Below are 24,438 nucleotides of genomic sequence, written 5' to 3'. Positions count from 1 at the left end.
ATAAGTAGTTGTAAATATGTAAAGCGATCTGTGTTTATTTGTATGTTCCTCATTAACTTTAGTGTATATTTCTCATGTAATGCCACTTGTAATGACCTCCAATTAGCATTATTGGTTGGCCAATTGTAGTATGAGCTCCCTCAATGATAGCTCATTGAGGGGGCCCATATAAGCACCTGTGTAGGCTTTGTGAGCAGTCATAAGTTGACTGGAATGCTAGCAGCACTGTTTGGAGCTGCTCTTGTATCTAGTTATTGGCAATAAATATTGGTGTGGTGACGGGACTCCTGCCTCCTGTGGATTATTACAGTGGCGACGAGGATGGGATGGGGAAGAACGGCCAATAGCCTATGCTTCGAGGACCTTGGCAATGGCTGAGAGGAAGTACGCCCAAATCGAGAAGGAAGGACTGGCGGTGATATTTGCAGTAAAAAAATTCCACCAGTATCTGTACGGGCGGAAATTCCCCATAGTGACAGACCATAAGCCGTTATTAGGGTTATTAAAAGAAGACAAGTCAATACCCCCGATCGCATCAGCTAGAATCCAACGCTGGGCGTTGCTACTGGCGGCGTATAGACACGTTCTGGAGCACAGACCGGGAACGCGAGTAGCAAATGCAGATGCTTTGAGCAGACTTCCCCTCCCGGACACCCCGCCGCTAATACCGAAAGTAGAGGAGACAGTAATGACTCTAAATTTTGTGGACACCCTACCAGTGGACGCACAACATATTCGGTTGTGGACGCAAAAAGACCCAGTTTTAGCCAAGATGAAGCATTTACTGCTAACAGGGGAACTGGAAAGACCAGTGAAGCCCCAGATGCACCCATACTGGAGCAGAAGGGACCAAATAACCGTTGAAGACGGTATCCTATTATGGGAAGCCCGGGTAATAGTCCCAGCTCAGGGCCGTCGAGCAATCTTAACCGAGTTACATCACGGACACCCAGGGGTGTCTAAAATGAAGATGCTAGCTCGAAGCTACGTTTGGTGGCCAGGATTGGACACAGACATAGCAGCCTTGGTACGTCGGTGCCAGAGTGCCAACAGGGGCAAAGAGTGCCACCAGCTGCGCCATTGCACCCGTGGGAATGGCCAGGCAGACTGTGGACCCGCCTGCATATTGACCATGCCGGCCCTTTCATGGGCTCAATGTTTTTGGTGATAGTAGACGCCCACTCCAAATGGTTGGACGTCCACCGGGTAAACACGGCAAGCACAGCATCGACAATCGAAAAGCTCAGGGCCTCGTTTGCAACACATGGACTGCCGGAGGTATTGGTGTCGGACAACGGAACGGCATTCACAAGTGGGGAATTTGGAAAATTCCTAAAAGAAAACGGAGTCCGCCACATCAAGATGGCCCCTTACCATCCAGCGTCCAATGGCCTGGCAGAGAGAGCGGTCCAGACACTAAAAGCGGGACTCAAGAAGCAGCCGGCAGCGTCAATGGACACAAAGCTCTCCCACTGGCTGTGTCATTACAGGACCACACCGCATTCCACAACGGGCATACCGCCAGCTGAACTCTTAATGGGAAGGCGGCTGCGAACGAGGCTGAGTCTCCTTTTCCCAAATTTAACGGGGAAAGTGGAGAAACAACAGGAGGCCCAACGCAGGGGGCATGATAATAGTCGGCAGCAGAGACATTTCCAGGTGGGGGCACCGGTTTGGGTCAAGAATTATGGGAATGGACCAACGTCGGTCAAAGGCATGGTAGAGTCCCAAACAGGGCCCAAATCCTATGAGGTTTCGATAGGAGGTAAGGTGCTGAAGAAACACCTAGACCAAATAAGGGCAGCGGAACCACACCTGGAGGCAGGCGAAGCAGGACCGCCTCAAGCTGGGATAGCCCAGAAGGAAAAGATACCCACACCCCAGCCCCGAGCAATTTCTCCAGACCCCGTCATCCAGTCGTCAGAGTCGGAGATGGACACGTTCGACGAGGCCGCCGCGACACCTCTCCCCGAGGAGGAGGAAGAACAACTTCCAAGGAGGTCGTTAAGAAAAAGATGGGCACCTATAAGGTACACCCCGCCCACGTCGGAGAACGACCCGGCGGACGACACAGAGGTAACAGACCCGGACATGAGGAGCAGGAAGAAGCTCAGAGGAATGCCAGCTGGCAGAAATTCCTCGGACCTTGGGGGGGAGGGGTGTAATGACCTCCAATTCGCATTATTGGTTGGCCAATTGGAGTATGAGCTCCCTCAATGCTAGCTCATTGAGGGGGCCCATATAAGCACCTGTGTAGGCTTTGTGAGCAGTCTTAAGTTGACTGGAATGCTAGCAGCACTGTTTGGAGCTGCTCGTGTATCTAGTTATTGGCAATAAATATTGGTGTGGTGACGGGACTCCTGCCTCCTGTGGATTATTACACCAGTCTTTCCTTAGTTGCCTTCCCAAACACTATGTGTGGCCACGAAACCTGTAAACTAATCGTACAAACTGAAATATGTGGCTTGAAAGTTGTGAAAACCAATAAAAACATTGAAACACAACTCTAAATTTGGCACTCCTGGGCTAGATTGCACACTCAAATTGCTGGAATAAAATTTGAATGTATAGAACATTACAGCGTATAACATGATAATCCAACAAATCTCTGTTAATTTGATGCATTAAAATGAAAAATATGCTGCAGAATAATTGCACGCATGTTGAACTTACTGCAACAAAAACAGAAAATACTGGACAATCTCAGCAGGTCTGACAGCATCTGTGGAGAGAGAAAGGAGCTGACGTTTTGAGTCTGGATGACTCTTTATCGACACTCGCTCCCTTTTCTCTCCACAGATGCTGTCAGACCTGGTGAGATTGTCCGGTATTTTCTGTTTTCGTTTCAGATTCCAGCATCCTCAAACATTTGCCTTTATCTTTAAACTACTACCTCGTTGTGTCATTGCCAGTCATTTCGTGGAAGATTATATCGTGGGAAAATTCATAGTCGGCCAACTTCAGATTGGCGGAAGCATTTTTTTGCCGGTACAAACGCCGGGAGTGCTGTTGCTAGTTTTAGTCGGCCAGCTGGGATTGTCGAGTGACTGAATGTAGAGCTGTCGGCAGCTTGTTCCTGGTCGAAGCAGGTTGGTGTTTGCGGGATAAAACTCTCCCTTAACAGGTTTTAAAACAACAGGAAACTCCTTGACGAAGGCTGGGGTGCCAACGCCAGAGAGGATACGTGCGTGTCTTAGGTGCCGGGCCGACGTTAGGTGTTGACGTCCCGGGGCCTGAGGACCACTTCAACTTTTTCTGCCGTCCCCAGATGAAGAGCGCCGCACGTGCTGATTTGCCGCGTGCGTGGACGCGCACGCACAGATGGACGGGCGCGCTCCGTACACCTGGGGAGGGAGACAATGGAGTGATCACGTGCTGCCGAGTTGTCTATGATCCTGGAGTAGTTGTAACTCATAAGGGAGCTGCTTGATCTCTTCCTCCTCTGGGTCCTACTGCACTTCACCCAGGGCAGTGCTCAAGTTGGGACAAGGTGGGTCCTGCCTGGGACAAGGTGGGTCCTGCCTGGGACAAGGTGGGTCCTGCCTGGGACAAGGTGGGTCCAGAATACTCATTCAGGACTTTGCAGGCATTTGGTTTGGGTTGCATTTTATCACCCAGGTTACACTTCTACATGCTACCACAGCCTTATCTGATTGACGTTAACGTTCCATTTGTTTTGGGAAGAGGAATGCGTCAAGAATTCCTATATTTCAGAATTGTTTCAGGGCTGAAGGATGTCATTCAACCCATCGTTACTGAGCCAGCTCCCCGAAAGAGCAATTCACCTAGTACCATTCTCTTACCTTCTTGTAACCCTGCACATTGTTCCTTGTCAAATAAGTCTTGTTCTCCTTTGAAATACTTGATTGGATCTTCCTCCACCATGCTCAGGCAGCGCATCTCAGACCCCAACCATCCATTTAATGAATTGTTTTTCTCTCATCACTTTAGCTTATTTTGCCAATTGCTTTATATCTGATATATTTGATCAATTTTTTAAATAAATGTTTTTTATTGGGTTTTCGAACATAGTATATTTACAGGTGTACACAAAAAAGAAAGAAAAAACTGAGACGATATTATACACAAGATAAAAACAACACTATATAGTTAGCAAAATCATGTGATTAACAGATCTCTGAAGGTTGCCACTCAAGTGGATAGAGCCGTGAAGAAGGCTTATAGTGTGTTAGCCTTTATTAACAGGGGGCTTGAGTTTAAGAGCCGCGGGGTTATGCTGCAACTATACATGACCCTCGTGAGACCACATTTGGAGTATTGTGTGCAGTTCTGGTCACCTAATTATAGGAAGGATGTGGAAGCATTGGAAAGGGTGCAAAGGAGATTTATCAGGAAGCTGCCTGGTTTGCAGGATAGGTCTTATGAGGAAAGGTTGAGGAAGCTAGGGCTTTTCTCTTTGGAGCGAAGGAGGATGAGAGGTGACTTAATAGAGGTTTATAAGATGATGAGGGGGATAGATAGTGTGGACGTTCAGAGACTATTTCCTCGGGTGGATGTAGCAGTTACAAGGGGGTATAACTATAAGATTCAGGATAGGAGATATGTCTGAGGTAGGTTCTTTACTTGGAGAGTGGTTTGGGTGTGGAATGGACTGCCTGCTGTGATACTGGAGTCGGACACTTTAGGAACTTTCAAACGGTTATTGGATAGGCACATGGAGCACAACAGAATGACAGAGAGTGGGATAGCTTGATCTTGGTTTCGGGCAGTACTCGGCACAACAGCGAGGGCCGAAGGGCCTGTTCTGTGCTGTACTGTTCTATGTTCTGTATAAAGAAGAACATGTGGGGGGGGGGGGGGGGGGGGGGGGGGGGGGGGGGGGGTGGGGGGGGGGGGGGGGGGGGGGGGGGGGGGGGGGGGGGTGGGAGGGGGGGGGGGGGGGGGGGGGGGGTGGGGGGGGGGGGGGGGGGGGGGGGTGAGAACCCGGGGAGTATATACATTGAGGAACTGGGGAGACAATTACAGTACATCTGTATGCCCGTCTTGTGCATTCTTTCATTTTTATACATTTCTTTGTCCAGTACAGAGAGTGAACACCCCCTGCGGCAATACAAAAAATGGATCTGGGTAGGGGTGGGGGTGGTGCCTGAGAGGTGCCCCTGATGTTGCTTGTTTCTACTGTGGGTAGCACAGGTGGCAAGCACTGTGACTTCACAGCGCCAGGGTCCCAGGTTCATAGAATAGACTTGCATAGAATTTACAGTGCAGAAGGAGGCCATTCAGCCCATCGAGTCTTGTTCGATTCGCCGCTGGGTCACTGTCTGTGCAGAGTCTATACGTTCTCCCCGTGTCTGCGTGGGTTTCCCCCGGGTGCTCCGGTTTCCTCCCACAGTCCAAAGGCGTGCAGGTTAGGTGGATTAGCCATGCTAAACTGCCCTTAGTGTCCAAAAAGATTAGGAGGGATTATTGGGTTACGGGGATCGGGTGGAAGTGAGGGCTTAAGTCGGTCGGTGCAGACTCGATGGGCCGAATAGCCTCTTTCTGCACTGTATGTTTTATGTTCTCCCGGTCGGCCTTCGCTGCCGTTGTTGTGCGCGTTCGCCTCAGGTTCGGCTGTTCGTCATTTCTTCCTCCTCTTCTTTCTTTTAAAAAAAATATTTTTATTGAAATAGTTGTAAAATTTTATAACAAAAACAGAAAAAGAACAATAGGCGTTTAAACATTAACATAGTGCAAAAATAGATATTTCCCCGAACTGCGCTGTCTGCACAGACCATCAAAAGCTGACATTTTAAATAAAATTTCCCCAAGAAAGTCGACGAATGACTGCCACCTCCGGGAGAACCCTAACATTGATCCTCTGAAGGCAAACTTTATTTTCTCAAGGCTGAGAAACCCAGCCATGTCACTGATCTAGATCCCTACACTTGGGGACTTCGAGTCCCTCCACAATAACAGGGATCCGTCTCCGGGCTAACAGGGAGGCAAAGGCCAGAACATCGGCCCCTTTCACTCCCCAAACTCCCAGGCCGTCTGACACTCCAAAGATCGCCACCTCTGGACTCGGCACCACCCGTGTTCCTTGTACCTTGGACATTGCCCTGGCAAACCCCCGCCAGAACTCTTCAAGCTTCAGGCATGCCCAAAACATATGGACATGGTTTGCTGGACTCCCCGCACACCTCGCATATCTGTCTTCTACCCCGAAAAACTTGCTCATCCTCGCCGCTGTCATGTGTGCCCGTGAACCACTTTAAACTGTATGAGACTGAGCCTGGCACATGATGAGGAGGAATTGACCCTACTTAGGGCTTCCGCCCATAGTCCCAGCTCTAACTCCCCTCCTAACTCCTGCTCCCACTTGCCTTTAAGCTCTCGCATCGGGGTTTCCTCCGCCTCCAACAGCTACTGGGTAAGATGTCCGACACCTTCCCCATCCCCACCCAGGTACCGGACACTACTCTATCTTGTATCCCCCATAGCGGCAGCAGTTGGAAGGCCACCACCTGCTTCCTCGGGAAAGTTCGCACTTGTAAATGAAAATGAAATGAAAATCGCTTATTAGAACATAGAACATAGAACAGTACAGCACAGAACAGGCCCTTCGGCCCTCGATGTTGTGCCGAGCAATGATCACCCTACTTAAACCCACGTAACCCGTATACCCGTAACCCAACAATCCCCCATTAACCTTACACTACGGGCAATTTAACATGGCCAATCCACCTAACCCGCACATCTTTGGACTGTGGGAGGAAACCGGAGCACCGGAGGAAACCCACGCACACACGGGGAGGACGTGCAGACTCCACACAGACAGTGACCCAGCCGGGAATCGAACCTGGGACCCTGGAGCTGTGCAGCATTGATGCTAACCACCATGCTACACGAGTAGGCTTCAATGAAGTTACTGTGAAAAGCCCCTAGTCGCCACATTCTGGCGCCTGTCCGGGGAGGCTGGTACGGGAATCGAACCGTGCTGCTGGCCTGCTTGGTCTGCTTTAAAAGCCAGCAATTTAGCCAGTGAGCTACCTAAAGGCGTTCCCTGGTGGCAATTTAAATTTGTCCTCCAGCGCCTGCAGGCTGGGGAAGCTCCCATCTATAAACAGGTCACCCATCCTTCTAATACCCGCCCTCTGCCAGCTCTGGAACCCGCCATCCATTCTGCTCGAGGGAGACCTGTGATTATTACATATCGGGGTCCAGACCGATGCTCCCTCCACCCTCTTGTGTCTCCTCCACTGCCCGCAGATCTTCAGTGCCGCCACCACCACCAGACTTGAGGAGTATCAGGCTGGCAAGAACGGCAGAGGAGCCGTAACCAGCACTCCCAAACTGGTGCCTTTGCATGACGCCGCCTCCAACCGTTCCCATGCCGACCCCGCCCCCATTACCCACTTCCTGATCATGGCAATGTTGGCTACCCAGTAGTAGTTGCAAAAGTTTGGCAGCGCCAACCCACCCTCACCCCGACTGCGTTCCAACAACACTCTCTTCACTTGCGGGGTCTTATTTGCCCACACAAATCCCGAGATGATCTTATTAACCCGCTTGTAAAAGGCCTTGGGGATGAAGATGGGAATGAAATGAAATGCACTGGAATACAAATCAGAACCTGGGGAGGACTGTCATTTTCACAGTCTGTACCCTCTCCGCCAGTGACAGCGGGAGCATGTCCCATCTTTTAAAGTCCCCTCCCATTTGTTCCACCAGCCGGGTAAGGTTAAGCTTATACAACAAATCCCACTTCTGGGCCACCTGTATACCCAGGTAACGAAAGCTCTTCTCTACCCTCTTCAGCGGCAGCTCTCTCAGTCTCTTCTCCTGTCCTTTTAGCCTGGATCACAAACAGCGCGCTCTTCGCCACATTCAATTTATACCCTGAGAAACTGCCAAATTCCCTTAAGATCTGCATGACCTCCCCCATCCCCTCCAATAGGTTCGAAATATACAGGAGGGAGATCATCTGCATAGAGCAAGACCCGGTGCTCCAAACCCCACCCCCCGGACCAGCCCCTGCCAGTTCCTTGAAGCTCTCAACGCGATGGCCAGCGACTCAATTGCCAGAGCAAATAATAACGGGAAAAGGGGACATCCTTGCCTCGTCCCCCGGTGCAATTTAAAATACTCTGACCTAAGCTCGTTCGTTTGCCACAGGCGCCTGGTACAGCAATCACACCCACCGGATAAAGCCCTCACCAACCCCAAACCTATCCAGCGCCTCCCACAGGTACTCCCACTCCACTCGATCAAAAGCTTTCTCTGCATCCATTGCTGCCACAGCCTCTGCTTCCTCCCCTTCCGAGGGCATCATAACAATATTTAAAAGCCTCCGCACATTAGCATTAAGTAGCCTACCCTTAACGAATCCAGTCTGGTCTTCCCCTATCACCCCCGGGACACAATCCTCTATCCTCGTGGCCAAGATCTTTGCCAATAGCTTGGCATCCACATTTAGCAACGAGATTGGCCTGTAAGACCCACACTGTGCAGGGTCCTTCTCCCGTTTCAGAATGAGTGAGATCGAGGCCTGTGACATTGTAGGGGGAGGATTCCCTTCTCTCTCGCCTCATTAAAGGAGCTCATCAAAAGTGGGCTCAACACCTCTGAAAATTCCTCCTGTAGTTTCTTACTCTCTGTTAAGTGTGTTTTCCGTGGTTATTTCCTCTGCTCTCCTTCCAGTTTGTGCTCCCTCATCTTCCCCCCCCCCCAATCTGGTTCCCCCCTATTCTGTGCCTCCTCTCTTTCCTTCACATTCGATCAATTATACACCATCTGAATGTAGCCCAAAAGATTAGAAAAGTGACTGTGTCCTTGAAGAAGAGAAGATTGAGTGGAGATTTGATAGAGGTATTCAGAATCATGAGGTTAAAACAGTTTTATTAGTAGGCACAATGCGTACAAAAGTAAAGAGGTTATGTTGAACTTGTACAAGCCACTAGTTTGACCTCCGCTGGAGTATTGCGTACAGTTCTTGGTGCCACACTTTAGGAAGGATGTGAAGGCATTGCAGAGAATGTAGTAAAGATTCATGAGAATGGTTCCAGGGATGAGGAACTCCGTTATGAAGATAGATTGGAGAAGTTAAGACGGTTTGCCTCAGAGAAATGAACCGTGAGAGTGGAGGGGGATTGATATCGGTATTCAAATCATGAGGCGTCTGGGTAGAGTAAATGGGGAGAAAATATTCCCACTCATGAAAGAATCGAGAACGAGAAGGAACAGATTTAAAGCAATAAGTAAAAGAAACAACAGTGATAGCAGGAAAACCTTTTTCATGCAGCTAGTGGTTAGGGTGTGGGATGCTCTGCCTGAGAGTGGTGGTGGCAGGTTCAACTGAAGCGTTCAAACAGGAATCAGACTGTTTTTTTGAAAAGGAAGAATGTGCATGGTTACAAGGAGGAAAAAGGAATAAGAATGTAATTGGATGAGTTGCTCATTCAGAGAGGTGGTGCAGACATGATGGGCCAAATGGCCGCCTCCTGTGCCATACCAATTCTGTGAAGAGGGGTCACAGAGTGAATAAGGAAAATCTATTCCCACAGGAAGGACTGGGAATGAGAGAACACCGATTTAAGGTAAATGGCAAAAGAAGCAATGGAGACATGAGCAGATATTATTTCACGCAACAAAACGGGTTACTTTGAATAAGCTCTTGAGTGAGCTCTCCGGTGGCTGGCGCTGTGAGGTAACAGTGCTGACCACTGTGTCACCATGCTGCTATGCTTGCGTCTGGCAGAGGTAGGATGGCCTAAAGGAAACCTTTCTACATGAGAGGTTGCACTATGGATGATTTGAGTGAGGAGTGTTGCAGTATTCAGTAACAATTTTTCATGGACTCCCCATATACATGCTGATCAGTTGGAAAAAGTGTTCTGGAATCTGTAGATTGGTGACTGTTGGAACCTCTGTCAGACAGGTTCACGTTATTTTGGGGCACCAAACACTTCGGGTACTTTGGAATCTTTTGAGGCCCTGATGAGGAAGCCTAACTGGGAAACTGCAAATAACTTGACAGCAAAGTCACAACTGCCCTAGAGTTTTGGAAAGGATTGCTCTTAAGTGCTGTCCTTCAGGGACCGGGTTCTGGTTCTAAACCAACTGCTGGCTACTATGCTGCAGTACTGGTTGGTCACTTTGATCCCTTCCCCGATCATGTCACTATGATTCAGAGGAAGCTTATCAACTTCTGGCACAAAAGGAAACATTGAGTTTCTGCTGGAGTTCAGAGTCTCTTGGTTAGTTAAGTGGATGTGCACACCCTGGTCTGGCTTTGCATGCAGTTTGCAACTTTCTGCCTCTTGCCTTGCAGAATGAGGATGCTCCAAAATTGTATGCTCCGGCTACTCTGCAGTTAGTACCTCTATGTGCCTGGTTTGAGTGTTATGTGTCTGGGCTGTGAAGATAATCCCGGAGTTAAAAGTACTAAATGGTGGCAGGATAGGTTGAATGTCATGCGAGGCAACGATGCATCAGTTGGCCTCGAACTACGCATAACCTGCAGTCAAATCCATTCAGGCATTGAAGGTCATTCTTGGCCCTGACTCCGCTTGGTGCCTTGAGGAAGCTCAGGTGTATGAAGTGATCGTGCCTCCATTTAGATAAATTGTTCACTGGTTCAAAGCCCTGAAACTTCCTTCAAGAACATGAACTTTCTCATAGAAATTCTTTCTGTGCTATTCCAGACTGTGTTTCCCCTGCATATTGTTCTCTCCCTTGCATTTGTTTCCATCTTGGCATGTCCTCTGATTTCTGAAAGAGGGGTTGACCTAATAAAAACTTTTCCACGAGAGTCCTTTGCACTACTGGAAGATTTGAAGTGGCAAGTGTTGCATGCAGCAATATTATGCAGCAGTTTTTTATGGACTCCCACGCAAGATGAGAAATGGCAGTCAGAGGGTTCCATGGCCTATGTATGTTTTCTGTGTGAGAGTTGCAGTCCCCATATAGTCACCTGACGTAAACTTTGGTTCCACTTTAGCCCCAGGCTTCTGATCTTGACTGCCCATTATAGACCATCTTGTGGGTCTACTCTTGGCCTGGCTACCATAATTTGTAGGGTGGCATGTCCATTGGTGGGAGGTGCTCTGTCTCCCTTGTGTGACCTTGTACTAAGGGGAAGTTTGTGGCCCCAGAGAGGGAACTTGCAGTGTTATGCTTGAAACCTTCCATGATTGGTGGGTATTGCAGGGTCGAGTATGTCTTGAAGACACTGATAACATTCTGATATAACTGGGAAGATTCCTTGGTGACAGACTTGATGCGGGTGCCTTGAGCCAGATGCTCCGGGTTCAAGTCCTACTGTGGGTCATGGAACGTGGCCAAACAGCTTGATTATCAATCTGCAAATTCTACCCATGGCAGGTAGTAATAGTGTCTCCTGGCCAGCCGGATCCTGCAGAAGGCAACAGCAAATTTTATAAACTTTATTAAAAATTTTTTAAAAAAAAATCTTTATTATTGTCACAAGTAGGCTTACATTAACACTGCAATGAAGTTACTGTGAAAATCCCCTAGTCGCCACATTCCAGCACCTGTTCAGGTACACTGAGGGAGAATTCAAGATGTCCAATTCACCTAACAAGCACGTGTTTCGGGACTTGTGGGAAGAAACCGGAGCACCCAGAGAAAACCCACACAGACACGGGGACAACGTGCCGACTCTGCACAGACAGTGACCCAAGCCGGGAATAGGACCTGGTACCCTGGCGCTGTGAAGCAACAGTGCTAACCACTGTGCTACCATGCTGCCCTTCAGTACCAAGCCACGCATAACCATGGACCAACATATGGATATCTATAGTTGCCAATGCCCATATTGTGGGCGTGGAGTTCCAAAAACAGGGAACAAACTGGAGTTGGCAAAGCTGAAAAGAAAGGTGCATATTGGAGTGATACATATCATAACAGGCCAAAGCCCATTACAGCCAAAGAGCATCAGGAGGCCAGGAGCAACTGAGGAGAGAGGAAGGTAGCATGAAGAAAACTTGGAGACCAGGGTCAAATACATCTTGATTTTGGCATTTTCCTCGGTAGTATAGTTTAAACAGTCTGGATGAGTCCACCATCTTTTTCAGATGTTTTTAATGTCCAAAATAAGGACTTATACAAAATAAAAGCACAGAAAAGTCAATTTTGCAATAATGTGATCAAATTTACAACTGAATTATTTTTATCTTAATTTCTTATTAAATCTTTACTTAAGAGCTTTAGCCTCTCTATGATCGGAACTTGGATTTAATAATTCTACCAGGAGCTATTGATAGAAGACTAATTTTGTCACTTGCATTCCGTTAATTCATCAAATGCAAGACTTCCAACAATATCTAATTGCTTTAGAACTTTTGTTTCTTTTTATACAGAATTTTTTCCTTTCGCAATGTTTGGTTATGAAGATTTGGAGACCTATGAAGATGAGCTGTACCGTGAGGAGTCTTCCAGCGAGGCAGAGATAGACAGTGATGTGGAGTTCCAGTTATACAGTCAAGTGCACTATGCAAACAATCTCACTGGAGAGAAGACGGGAAGAGAAAGGGGCCCAACCTCTTTGGATCGCGAGGCTGCTACAGTTAAAGGCAAATCGTCAGGAAGAACAAAAAAAGCAATTGTTATTTCTGATAGTGATGTCATAGTCATTTCAGATAGTCCTGATGTCATTGTTCTGTCAGACACTGAAGATAACAGTGTATATTCCTGCAAGGGTATTAAATCCTCAGAATGCAAACTCAGTGAAAGAAAAAAACAATCCATCGAGGAGCCTGCGCAAGGATCAGCCAAACAAGCCCATCATCGGTGCAGAAGATCTCCACAGATCCAAGAGACAATGATGATGATAAAAGGGAGTGAAAGCTCAGAAGAGGAAGATGAAAGCATTGAGAGCTGGATGGTGCTGGGGCATGACCAGGAAGAAGAAAATGATGATGACATCCAGCTCAACATTGAAGATTACAAAACATCAAGTAACAAAGGTAGGAATTTTGACTATCAGAATAAATACCATGGAAGTGCTGTGGCAAATATTTCTGTGAGGTAACATTTCTCTACTTTGACAACTCTAAAACCTTTTCTTCAGATCTTGTCTTCAAATCATTTCTGCCTGTTTCATAATCCCAAAATGTTGACTCCATCCAGTTATACAGTGAAGTATATTGCCTGCTCAGCTTGCCACAAATTAAATATAATGGGAAAAGCCTAACAGTAATGAGCTGTTTTCACATTTGGTATTTCTGCAAGAAACACATGAAATGAACAAGAGCATTACCCGAGCTACTGCCAATGCATTTATTTGGACAATTCCTTTAAAGACTGCATTTGTTTGATTACTTGAGGTAATCAGCAGAGTATACGTGATGTGTTGGTATTAGTCCAGAGCCCATTTTATTGACTTGGACTAGATGTGAAATTGCCTTAACGAATGAATGTAATTGACACCTAGATAAAGATAATATACAATATCAGCTAACATTTCAGTATTAAGAGATTGCTTGCATTGTTAGGGGAACAGTTTTTAGAACAGTACAGCACAGAACAGGCCCTTCGGCCCTCGATGTTGTGCCGAGCAATGATCACCCTACTCAAACCCACGTATCCACCCTATACCCGTAACCCAACAACACCCCCCTTAACCTTACTTATTAGGACACTACGGGCAATTTAGCGTGGTCAATCCACCTAACCCGCACATCTTTGGACTGTGGGAGGAAACCGGAGCACCCGGAGGAAACCCACGCACACACGGGGAGGACGTGCAGACTCCTCACAGACAGTGACTCAGCCGGGAACTGAACCTGGGACCCTGGAGCTGTGAAGCATTTATGCTAACCACCATGCTACCGTGCTGCCCGTTGTATAGTAATTATATTAATAGGTGAGTAATCAGAGAACTGTGCATTGCCCATTCCCACCAATGCTGTCATGGACAGATGCATCTGTGGCAGGTAGATTGGTGAGGATGAACTCAAGTAGGCTTTTCCTGCTTGTTGATTCTGTCATTACCTGCCGAAGACCCAGTCGGGCAACTATGGCCTTTAGGGCTTGCCTGCTCGGTCACTTAGAGGTGCTACCAAGCCACTTTTGGTGATAAACATCTAGAGTACATTTTGTGCCCTTGCCACCCTCGGTGCTTCCTCCAAGAAATGGTCAACATGGAGGGCACTGATTCATCAGCTGAGGGGGATGAACTGCAGACAGAGTTAGAAAAGGAAAGTTAACTGGACAGTGAGAGTTCAACTTCACATAGAAGTGGTGGTGAACATCTGGAATGATGATTGAAGGAGTTTTGGCAGATGTTTGAGGGAGGGAGTGACTGGTATTTGTTAGATTTTGGGACTAAGTGTAATCTTTTTAAGAGTTTTTCCTTTCAAAAATTTGTTTATTACAAATTTTGTACGGAGACGGAGAGAAAAGCGGCTCTATATTTGCTCCTCTTTTAACTCTTCCCAATGTTGCCAGATGGGGACATAAGCAAATTGCTCATGGTTCAGAATGACTGAATACAGTCCAAAAGAGTACAACCCTATTATCAAAATGTGGGGAGGGTTCAAGCTGATCTAATCTCTACATAAATACAGCAATATAAAAAATTGGATACATGTCCCAAACCCCAGTACGATATTAATTAAGCTGTTTTTTTATTAAGCAATAGCATTGCATAAATCTTGTCCCAAAACAGTTTAAGATGGGGGAAAAGTGGATTGAAGGGACTAATCAGAAATTACACGGCATAGATGGTTTTCGAATTGCCTGTTGGCTTGGCACAGTTGTTTTTCATGTTGTCATAAAAATAAATCCTGGTTGCTGCAAATCCCAGCTGCTGAAGCACAGGGGTGTTACATTGTTTGAGGTATTATTCTTCAGATCAAACATTAAACTGAGGCTCCTTCTACTTATTCTGGTTGTTCAAATGAGCAGTGAAGATTACACACCTGTAATAAAAGAAGATAAGGGAGTCTTCCAACATTTCTACCTCAACCATTACCACTTGAAAATAAATTGTCAATTATTTTCATTATTTGTTTGATGTTGCTGGGTCTGAATAGTTGATACATTTCCCTACATTATTACACTTGTCCTTTAAAAAAATATATAATTTGAGAATTTGATATTGCTCATGGGCATTTTGGTCAAGCTCCAAACTGCCAAAGATAGTCAAAAATCCCAAGTGTGAGATGAGGGTAGGGATAACTGAGTGACTAAATTCTGTCTTTTGTGGAAGTCAATTAAATATACCATTGGATTGAGAACAAACTTATTTTGAAGGCTACTAACAAAATTGAGGTAATTCCATTACTCTTGTATAAAGTAACTGACAAAATAATGGAATTGAACGTTAATAGCAAACTTGAAAATTAACTACATGAAAATAACTAAGTAATTGTCACCCAACATGGTTGAAGAAGTGACAGAGAGATCCTCCTTGAGCAGTCTCTTTGACATCTTTGGGACAATGGTAAGTGAATGCTAAAAAGGTCCATAAGTGGATCTGAAATCCCCAACCCCACCTTCTACTGGTTACCTTGCTGGTTGGGGTCTATTACTTGTTTTGATCGTTGGCTGGGCATGCATGGGCAGAGCGATCCTGGGATTTGGGAGGATTGGAAACGGGACGGAGATTTGACATATTGCAGGGATGTTCCTGGGTTTGGACCACTGGGAGTGGAGTATGGTGTTTGCCTGAAATTGGGAAAGATTCCAGGGGTGTGGCACAACAGGAGGTGTCCAGGGCCTGGCAGCATGGATGAGGGGGAGCAGTTTGGGTAGGGGAGTCATATTACAGCAGTCACTATCATAGTAGCAGCAACAAAAGTGGGCCCACTGATCAGAGTAGACCCCCATATATCATGGGAACCCACCTTGAACATGCTTAGACCTCTCTGAGAAAATCTTTCCCAAATTTACACCAGCGTACGGTCCGTTTTATGAAAGAGCTTTATTCAGAATTGATCATTCTTTTGTTATATAAATGTTACTTTTGCTGTTGGGGACAATTTAAGATAGTCTAATTTTTTCAGTTATTCAGCTGCTTACATTCTGCAAATTGTCGGTTTGAGATTTATGTTTGCTACTTTAAGATTGCTGGCTTTCAAAATAAGTGAGTAATTTGATTTTCAGTTTTCTGATTATATTAGTTCCATATTTAACTGAATCATACTACTTTGAATTTCTTCATATTTACTTGGTTGGAATCTGATTGGCACAGCAGCCAGGCACTAAGATTTGCTTTGCAGACATGCGGAACTATGGGGCATGATGTCCGTAAAAGGTGTGACATGACAGATGTGCACTAAATACACAAATCTGAAATATGTAGCAAGTAAATAGATATATATGTGAATTGTGGGGCAGTTCTGTTTTAGCCCCGTTCACATCAATGGCTGGTGACATAGAATCAGTTACCGCGTTAAAGAGGGATGATGTACTAATTGAATCATCGAATCAAATAGTGTTGAGGAGGGATGGTGTACTAATTGAATCATCAAATGAGGCCATATAGGTCAAAATCAGAAATAAAAAGGGGGCAGCCACACTCCTAGGAGTGTAGTATAGCCCCAAAATAGTGAGAGGGAGGTAGAACAGCAAATGCCTGAGTGCCAAAACAATAATAGTAGGGGACTTCAGCTACCCTAATAATGATTGGGATTCGAGCAGTGTAATAGGCATAGAGGGCAATTCTTAAACTGCATTTAATAAGCAGAGAGGGAGTACAATTTTAGATTTTGGCTGGGAATTTCCAGTCCTTCCTGCTGGCAGAATCTTCTGGTCGCATCAAAGGTGACCCTCCATGGTGGGTTCCCTGGTGGTGTGACGGACGAGCCACGCAAAACGCAGTAGACATTGGCGGGACCGGAAGATTCTGGCAGTGACCAATAGTGAGCTCCCTCAACTGCCAGAAAAAATGCCATGGAGGAGGGGTGTTGGTCGTTCTGGGTGAGTGTGCTTAACACTCAATTTGGCTCTGTTTCTTTACTTAGCTCTGGAGTCGCCAGGTATCGTTAAGATACTGCCACAAGTTCAAGATGAAGTTCAAAGCAATAAAACCATACACCAATTAGTAAGTTCAAACAACTGAGTTTATTATAATACAATTATAATAACTACCCATGCACACGCTAAAAGGATTAAGCTATTCCTACCGCTAAATAAACTAATACTTATCTCGAAGGAACTGCCGGGTCAGGGAACAAGGCCTCTTGCTCTGCTCTGGTCTGCAGACTTCAGGTTGGTATAAGTTAAAAAGGGTCAGGAGTGTCTATCTCTGGTAGCGATCGTTGTGAGACACTTACTTGCTGGCAGCTGCTGTCCGAACCTCTCTCTCCCCTTCAGGGTCTTCTTGGCAAAAGCTGGTCGAGGTGCTGGTCCACGGAGGAGTGCTGGTCAAAGAGAGAGGAGGGCTGGACAAGAAGACTGAACCATGTGTGGGACCTGTCTTTTATAGGTCCCAGGGATCCGTGCCCCTTTGGGCGGACTCCCTTACCTGCTTGGAATCGATTGGGTCTCTTCCCAATCGATATGTTTGAATCCCCCCAATACTGAGGCTGTTCCTTAGCTACTGGGCGGGCTCTCGGGCTCTTTGTTTTCGAACCCTGTTGGTGCCCGAGTGTCTGGTATCCTTTACAATGTTGCAGTTGCTTCCCCATTTGTGTCCATTGTATCTGGAATCGTTCCATTAACATGCTAATTATCCCGGTGATTGCCTCATTAGTATGCGGAATGTTCGTTTCGGTAATGTCTGCTTTCTTAGCAGACAGAATCCACACCTGCTAGGTGCAGCCTGCTGGTGCTGCAAACATTGTCCATTTTATCCTATATGCTTTGCGTTCCTCCATTTTGTATTCAGGGAAATGGCCAACTTCGGTGGCTACAGGGGGGGCGTAAACTCCTGCTGTTAGTTGAAATTAAGCTGGACAAGTGGTAGTGTGTGATTTTGGAGATAGTGACCATGCAGTTATATTTGGCATAATTATCAAAAATTATAAAGAGAATAGGGGTAAAAGTAAATTTGGGAAAGACAAATAAACCTGAGAGGTGATCTGGTGAAAGTGGACTGGTTACAGCTACGTGAAAGGAAATCAATAATAGCCCAGTGGGAGACATTCAAAAGCTAGATTCTATGGGCATAGTCTAGATATGGCCCCGTAAAGAAAAAGGGTGGTTTAGTAGGGGGTACAGTTTTTAAAAGGGGTCTCCCATTTAAGATGGTGACGGGAGAAATGTTTTCTCTCAGAGGGTTGTGTGTCTTTGAAACTCTCTTTGCCAGAGAGTGGTGAAGGTAGGATCATTGAATGATTTTAAGGCAGAGATAGTCAGATTCTTCTGTGGAGTCGAAGATTATGGAAGGTAGACAGGAATGTGGAGTTGAGGTCATGATCAAATCAGTCATAATCTTGTTGAATGGCAGAGCATGCTTGTGGGGCCTGCTAATTTGTATATCCAATTAAAAATTCTTCCCCTTCAAGTTGTTCTGCGGGTGGGTGTGTGCGAGGTGTAAGGAATTCTTGTTTTTTTTTCATGGTACACAAGTATTGACTTCTTTGTTATGGGTAAGACTCTGCTTCCTGTGGTGCAAATGCGGAGTATCCAGCAGTGGTTAGCTCCGACCACATGCCACATTGGGTGGACGTGAAGCTGGAGGCGGGTCGGGCATAACTCACGGGTTGGATGTGGAGTTGCTGGCGGACCTCGGGTTTTGTGTAAAGATCTATAGGGCCATAATGGACTATGTAGAATGTAATGAGAATGGGGTGGTGGTTTTCGATCGAGGCATTGGCAATTGCCTTGAGGGTTTCAGACAAGTGGAGTGGGATTGCTGCCTTTGTATGCTGACGATCTCTTGCTCTGTGTAATGGACCCGTGGACAGTGATGGAGGATATTATGCAGATATCGAAGAGGTTCAGCTCCTTTTCGGGGTATAAACAAAATTTTGGGAATGAGTATTTTGTGGTTAATCCCCCGAGGGGTGGAGCTGGGTTGGTGGGGCTGCCGTTTCGACTTGCTGAGACTAGTTTCTGCCACCTGGAGGTCCAGGATGCATTGGTGTTCATCTTCCAAAATTCTGTAGATTCTGGAACAGTTCCTGCAGATTGGAAGTTTGCAAATGTAACCCCTCTATTTAACAAAGAAGGGAGCGGGAAAAGTACAAACCTTGTTAACCTGACAGCAGTAGTAGGGAAAATGTGAGAGTCTGTTATAAAGGGAATGATGACTGAACAATTGGAAAATAGTGGGAGGATTGGACAAAGTCAAGATGGATTTATGAAAGTGACTTTGTGTTTGAAAAACCTGAGAGAGTTTTTTTTGAGTAACTTGCGGAATAGATAAGGGGAAACCAGTGCATGTAGCGTATTTTGGATTTTCAGAAGACTTTCGATAAAGTCCCACGAGGAGGTTATTAAACCGAATTAGAGCACATGGGATTGGGGATAATGTGCTGGCATGGATTGAGAATTGGTTAACAGACAGTAAACAGAGAGTAGGAATAAATAGGTCAGGTTGGCAGGCTGTGACTAGTGGGGTACTGCAAGGATCAGTGATTGGGCCCCAGCTATTCCCAGTCTAATAACAATTATTTGAATGTAGGGGTCAGATGTAATTTTCCAAGTTTGCTGATGACATAAAAATAGGTGGGAATTGTGAGGAGGATGCAAAGAGGCTTCCGAGGGGATTTAGACCAGCTAGGTGAGTGGGAAAGGACATGGCAGATGGAATATAATGTATTCCACTTTGGTTGAAAATACAGAGTCTCACCTAAATGGTGAGAGATGGGTGTCATTGTTCATAATTCATTGAAAACTAACATGCAGGTGTGACAAACAATTAGGAAGGCAAATAGTATGTTATTTTTTATTGCAAGATGATTTGAGTGCAGGAGTAAAGAAGTCTTGCTGCAATTGTAATAGAGCCTAGGTGTGACAACATCTGGAGTGCTTTGTGTATGCAGTTAAGATCTCCTGACCCAAGGAAGGATATACAAACCTAGAGGGAGTGCAACAAAGGCTCACCAAATTGACCCCTGAGATAGCGGATTGTCCAATGAAGGGAAATTGAAGAGACTGGTCCTATATTCTCTAGAATTTAGAAGAATGAGTGGCGATTTCATTGAAGCATAAACATTTCTTACAGAACTCAACAGGGTAGATGCAGGAAGGATGTTACCCCTGTTTGGGGTTTCTAGAACCAGGGTGCACAATGTAAAAATAAGTGGGAGGCCTGAGATGGAGGATAAAGTTTTTCCAAGAGTGGTATTGTGAGAATTTAAAGTGGGAGACTGAAAAATGGCTTTGGCAATTGCCAAGACTTGTCTGGGAGAAGAAAACATAACCACAGAGGGTTTGCAAAAGGTAACTAAAATGCAAAGTTAACAATTGACAGGTAAGTCACAATTGGGATTACCTGCAGGAGTAAGGAAATTAGACATAATTGAAGATATAGTTTAGCAGTTTAGATTGGAAGGGATGGATACCTAAGAGACCAAGTTGTCCAAAAGGTGCGAGGCACTTGAATTAGCTAAAATTCAGTTGCAAATGAAAAAACCTGAATTGGAGGAAAGAAAAGAAAAATAAAAGGAAAGGAAGGAAAAGACAAGTGTTTCAAAGGGAGCAAGCAGAAAGACAAGAGAGAAAGAAGACCGGAAAAGGAATTGGAAATGACAAGAGTTAGGAAAGGAAGAAGGGGAAAAAGAGAGAGACCGATAATTCCAACTTAAAATGTTGGCAGTTAAAATAAGATACAAGAAGGTGGTGAAGGATTTATTTCCAGATTCAAACCCAGTAGGGAGATTTTAAATTTGTACAAGCCCTTCCACGTTTGAAGAAAAATATGTTGAAGCATTCTTTAATTCATGTAGAAGATGGCTAAACGGGTAAGATGGCCAAAAGAAATCTGGACTTTACTATCACTCAGAAGATTAGTAGGTAGAGTTAATGAGATGTGCATCTCTGCCAGGCGATATACCTGGGTATGTGATGCAGTGAAGAAAGCTCTCCTTGGTGCGTTAGTGCAAGGGGCATACAGGCAGAAATGTTGAAATGTGAGAAAACAGCCTGGACAGACTGGTATTGAATTTGAGAGAATCAAACAAAGTAATTTTGAGGGGTAGATAAGGGCATTAAAATAGAGGGAACCTATGAAGCCCTTAGAGAAGTAATTCTTTTGGAAGAATTTAAAGATTCACTCAAGTGAAAAAGAATATGATTATGAGCTGATCCATAGATCAAAATCTTTTTTTCAACACCCGTTTAAATCTGACAAAATGGGATGGTGAGAAGAAAGTAAGCAGTCAAGGAAGAGAAGAGACAGCTTGAGATTCTAAGGAGATTTCACTTCAGACTGTGAAAGAAGGTGCTGAAGATGGAAGGGATGTTTTATTTAAAAAAAACTTAAATGTTATCATTGCAATAAGGTTGTCCACACAGTCCATGTGCTGAGGATTATATGAAAAACCTGTTGTTTTAAAGTCTGATTCGCTAGTCCTTATACTAAGGTAAACTGATAGGGCTTGTTGAAGTAGAGAAGCAAGTGCAAAGGGTGGCACAGTGGTTAGCACTGCAGCCTCAGCGCCAGGGACCCGGGTTCAATTCCGGCCTCGGGTGACTGTGTGGAGGTTGCACTTTCTCCTCGTGTCTGCATGGGTTTACTCTGCGTGCTCCGGTTTCCTCCCACAGTCCAAAGATGTGCAGGTTAAGGTAGATTGGCCATGTTAAATTGCCCCTTGGTGTACAAAGATTACTGGGTTCGGGGATAGGGTGGGGGCCTAACCCTGGGTAGGGTTTTTCAGAGGGTCGGTGCAGTCTTGATGGGCCGAATGGCCTCCTGCACTGTAGGGATTCTATGATTCTAAGTATTAACCCAAGCTGTGAAACTGTTCACAGCCTATTAAAAAGAATTTTGAATGTCAGGTTGTCGATATGTTTAAAGATTTTATCTGTTAGGGAAAATTCTTTTCATATGCAGAAGATGAAATGGCAAAGGTATTCAAATCTTAAGAGATACCGGAGCAAGTCAATCCTTAATGTTATGGAGATATTTGTTGTCCAGAGGGAGGTTTGCATGAAGTTGTTTTAATAAGTGCAATTCATGGGGAAACAAAGAAAATTCCATTGTGCTTGGTGAGTTTGAAAAGTAACTTGAAGACGGGTGAAATGATTGTAGGGGTAGTGGAGAAAACTGACTATTTTGTGGGCTTATCCTAGGAAATTATATATTTGGGTCACGGATTGTGGTCGAATAGCATGTGGAAAAGCTTTCTGCAGAAGTGTTTGGTTAGATCATCCTGTTTTGTTCCAGACTGCATGATAACACGATCACAGATCCATAAGTTGAAACAAGAGGAGAAGGAGTCTAGATGATCGGGCAAAGAGACTGAAGTGCAATTAGCTGATTCGATCCTTGATTAGATTGTTCAGGAAGAAAGACTTGAGGAGAATGAAACTGAAGTGTTTAGCTCAGGGAAATTGATAGTCGAATTACCACAATGAGATTTAAAGTTAAAGCAAATCTACCAAACAGCTTACTCGGAAACAGAGGCAAAGTGTATTCCAGAATGTTGCCATCCTGAGGGTAATGTGTTAATGAGGAAATGGAAACCTTCTCATATATTTAGGCTGATGAGAAGTGAACAGAAATACCTCGGGCAATATATCATCTGGATACAATAAGGAAATTTTGAGATGAGCTCATAAAGTTCCATTATGAAGAAAGAAAACTCAGGTTAAAATATAGAAATAATTTTACAGGTCAGGACTGTATAAAGGTATAAGCAGGTTCTGCCAAACATGTCACACGTGATGGGAAAACCTCAAGCTGTAATAAAACCTGCACCTTTAATTCCCCCCCCCCCCCCCCCCCCCCCCCCCCCCCCAAAACGTGATGGGAAAACCTCAAGCTGTAATAAACCGGCACCTTTAATTCTCCCCCCCCCCACCCCCACCCCACTGCTGACATCTTAACTTTTCTCGAAGAAGTCAATAAACGACTGCCACGACCCCCGAGTCACTCCATTCTAACAATAAATCTCTGGCCTACCAGGGAGTCAAAGGCCAAGACATTGGCCTCTCTCAACCCCTGGACTCCCAGGTCTTCTGACGCTCTGCAGATCGCCACTTCTGGACTTGGGACCACCTTCACCTTCAGGACCTCCGATATAACGTCGGCAAACCCCTCCCAGAATGCCCCAAGCTTCGGACATGCCCAAAACATGTGGACATGATTTGCAGGTCCACTGCACACCGACAACACCTATCTTCCACCCCTTCAAAAAAACTGTTCCTCCTAGCCACCGTCATATGTGCCCTGTGGACCACCTTAAACTGTATAAGGCTAAGCCTAGCACACAAAAAAGATGTATTCACCCTCCTCGGGGCCTCCTCCCACAGCCTAGCCTCCAACTCGCTACCCAACTCCTCCTCCCACTTGCGCTTCACTACCCCTATTGGGGCTACCTCACAATGCAGGAACCGCACTCTTGGATTATGTATCAAAGTTCAGGGAAAGATTAAATAGAGCATATGAATGAGTGAATGGGTGGCATGGCAGCACAGTGGTTCGCACTAATGCTTCACAGCGCCACGGTCCCAGGTTTGATTCCAGGCTTGTGTCACTGTCTGAGCTGAGTCTGCATGTTCTCCCTGTGTCTGGATGGGTTTCCTCCGGGTGTTCCCGGATGGTGCAGGCGGGTGGGATTCAGATTTCTGGATAACTGGGGCTCTTTCTGGGGACGGTGGGACCTCTATAGACAGGATGGTCTACATCTGAACCTGAGGGGCACCAATATCCTGGGGGGGAGATTTGTTAGTGCTCTTTGGGGGGGGTTTAAACTAATTCAGCAGGGGCATGGGAACCTGGATTGTAGTTTTGGAGTACGGGAGATTGAGAGTATAGAGGTCAGGAGCACAGATTTGACTTCGCAGGAGGGTGCCAGTGTTCAGGTAGGTGGTTTGAAGTGTGTCTACTTCAATGCCAGGAGTATACGAAATAAGGTAGGGGAACTGGCAGCATGGGTTGGTACCTGGGACTTCGACGTTGTGGCCATTTCAGAGACATGGATAGAGCAGGGACAGGAATGGTTGTTGCAGGTTCCGGGGTTTAGGTGTTTTAGTAAGCTCAGAAAAGGGGGCAAAAGAGGGGGCGGTGTGGCGCTGCTAGTCAAGGACAGTATTACGGTGGCGGAAAGGATGCTAGATGGGGACTCTTCTTCTGAGGTAGTATGGGCTGAAGTTAGAAACAGGAAAGGAGAGGTCACCCTGTTGGGAGTTTTCTATAGGCCACCTAATAGTTCTAGGGATGTAGAGGAAAGGATGGCGAAGATGATTCTGGAAAAGAGCGAAAGTAACAGGGTAGTTGTTATGGGAGACTTTAACTTTCCAAATATTGACTGGAAAAGATATAGTTCGAGTACATTAGATGGGTCGTTCTTTGTACAATGTGTGCAGGAGGGTTTCCTGACACAATATGTTGACAGGCCAACAATTGGATTTGGTTTT

At 45.7% G+C, this 24,438-nt stretch overlaps 1 protein-coding gene across 1 annotated transcript in view; it reads left to right on the top strand.

Moving 5' to 3' along the window:
• Positions 1–3,440: 3,440 nt before the first annotated feature.
• The window catches only part of zcchc7 (zinc finger, CCHC domain containing 7), a 328,093-nt gene continuing 307,095 nt past the window's right edge, over positions 3,441–24,438 (top strand). The window contains exons 1-2 of the mRNA XM_038804545.1: positions 3,441–3,511; positions 12,324–12,929. Coding sequence (XP_038660473.1) covers positions 12,341–12,929 — 589 coding nt within the window. The 5' untranslated portion in view covers positions 3,441–3,511; positions 12,324–12,340. The remainder of the gene's footprint in view (positions 3,512–12,323; positions 12,930–24,438) is intronic.

The sequence above is a fragment of the Scyliorhinus canicula genome, chromosome 8, assembly GCF_902713615.1.
Source record: "Scyliorhinus canicula chromosome 8, sScyCan1.1, whole genome shotgun sequence".
NCBI lineage: Eukaryota > Metazoa > Chordata > Chondrichthyes > Carcharhiniformes > Scyliorhinidae > Scyliorhinus > Scyliorhinus canicula.
This window is presented reverse-complemented; position numbering and strand designations above follow the sequence as displayed.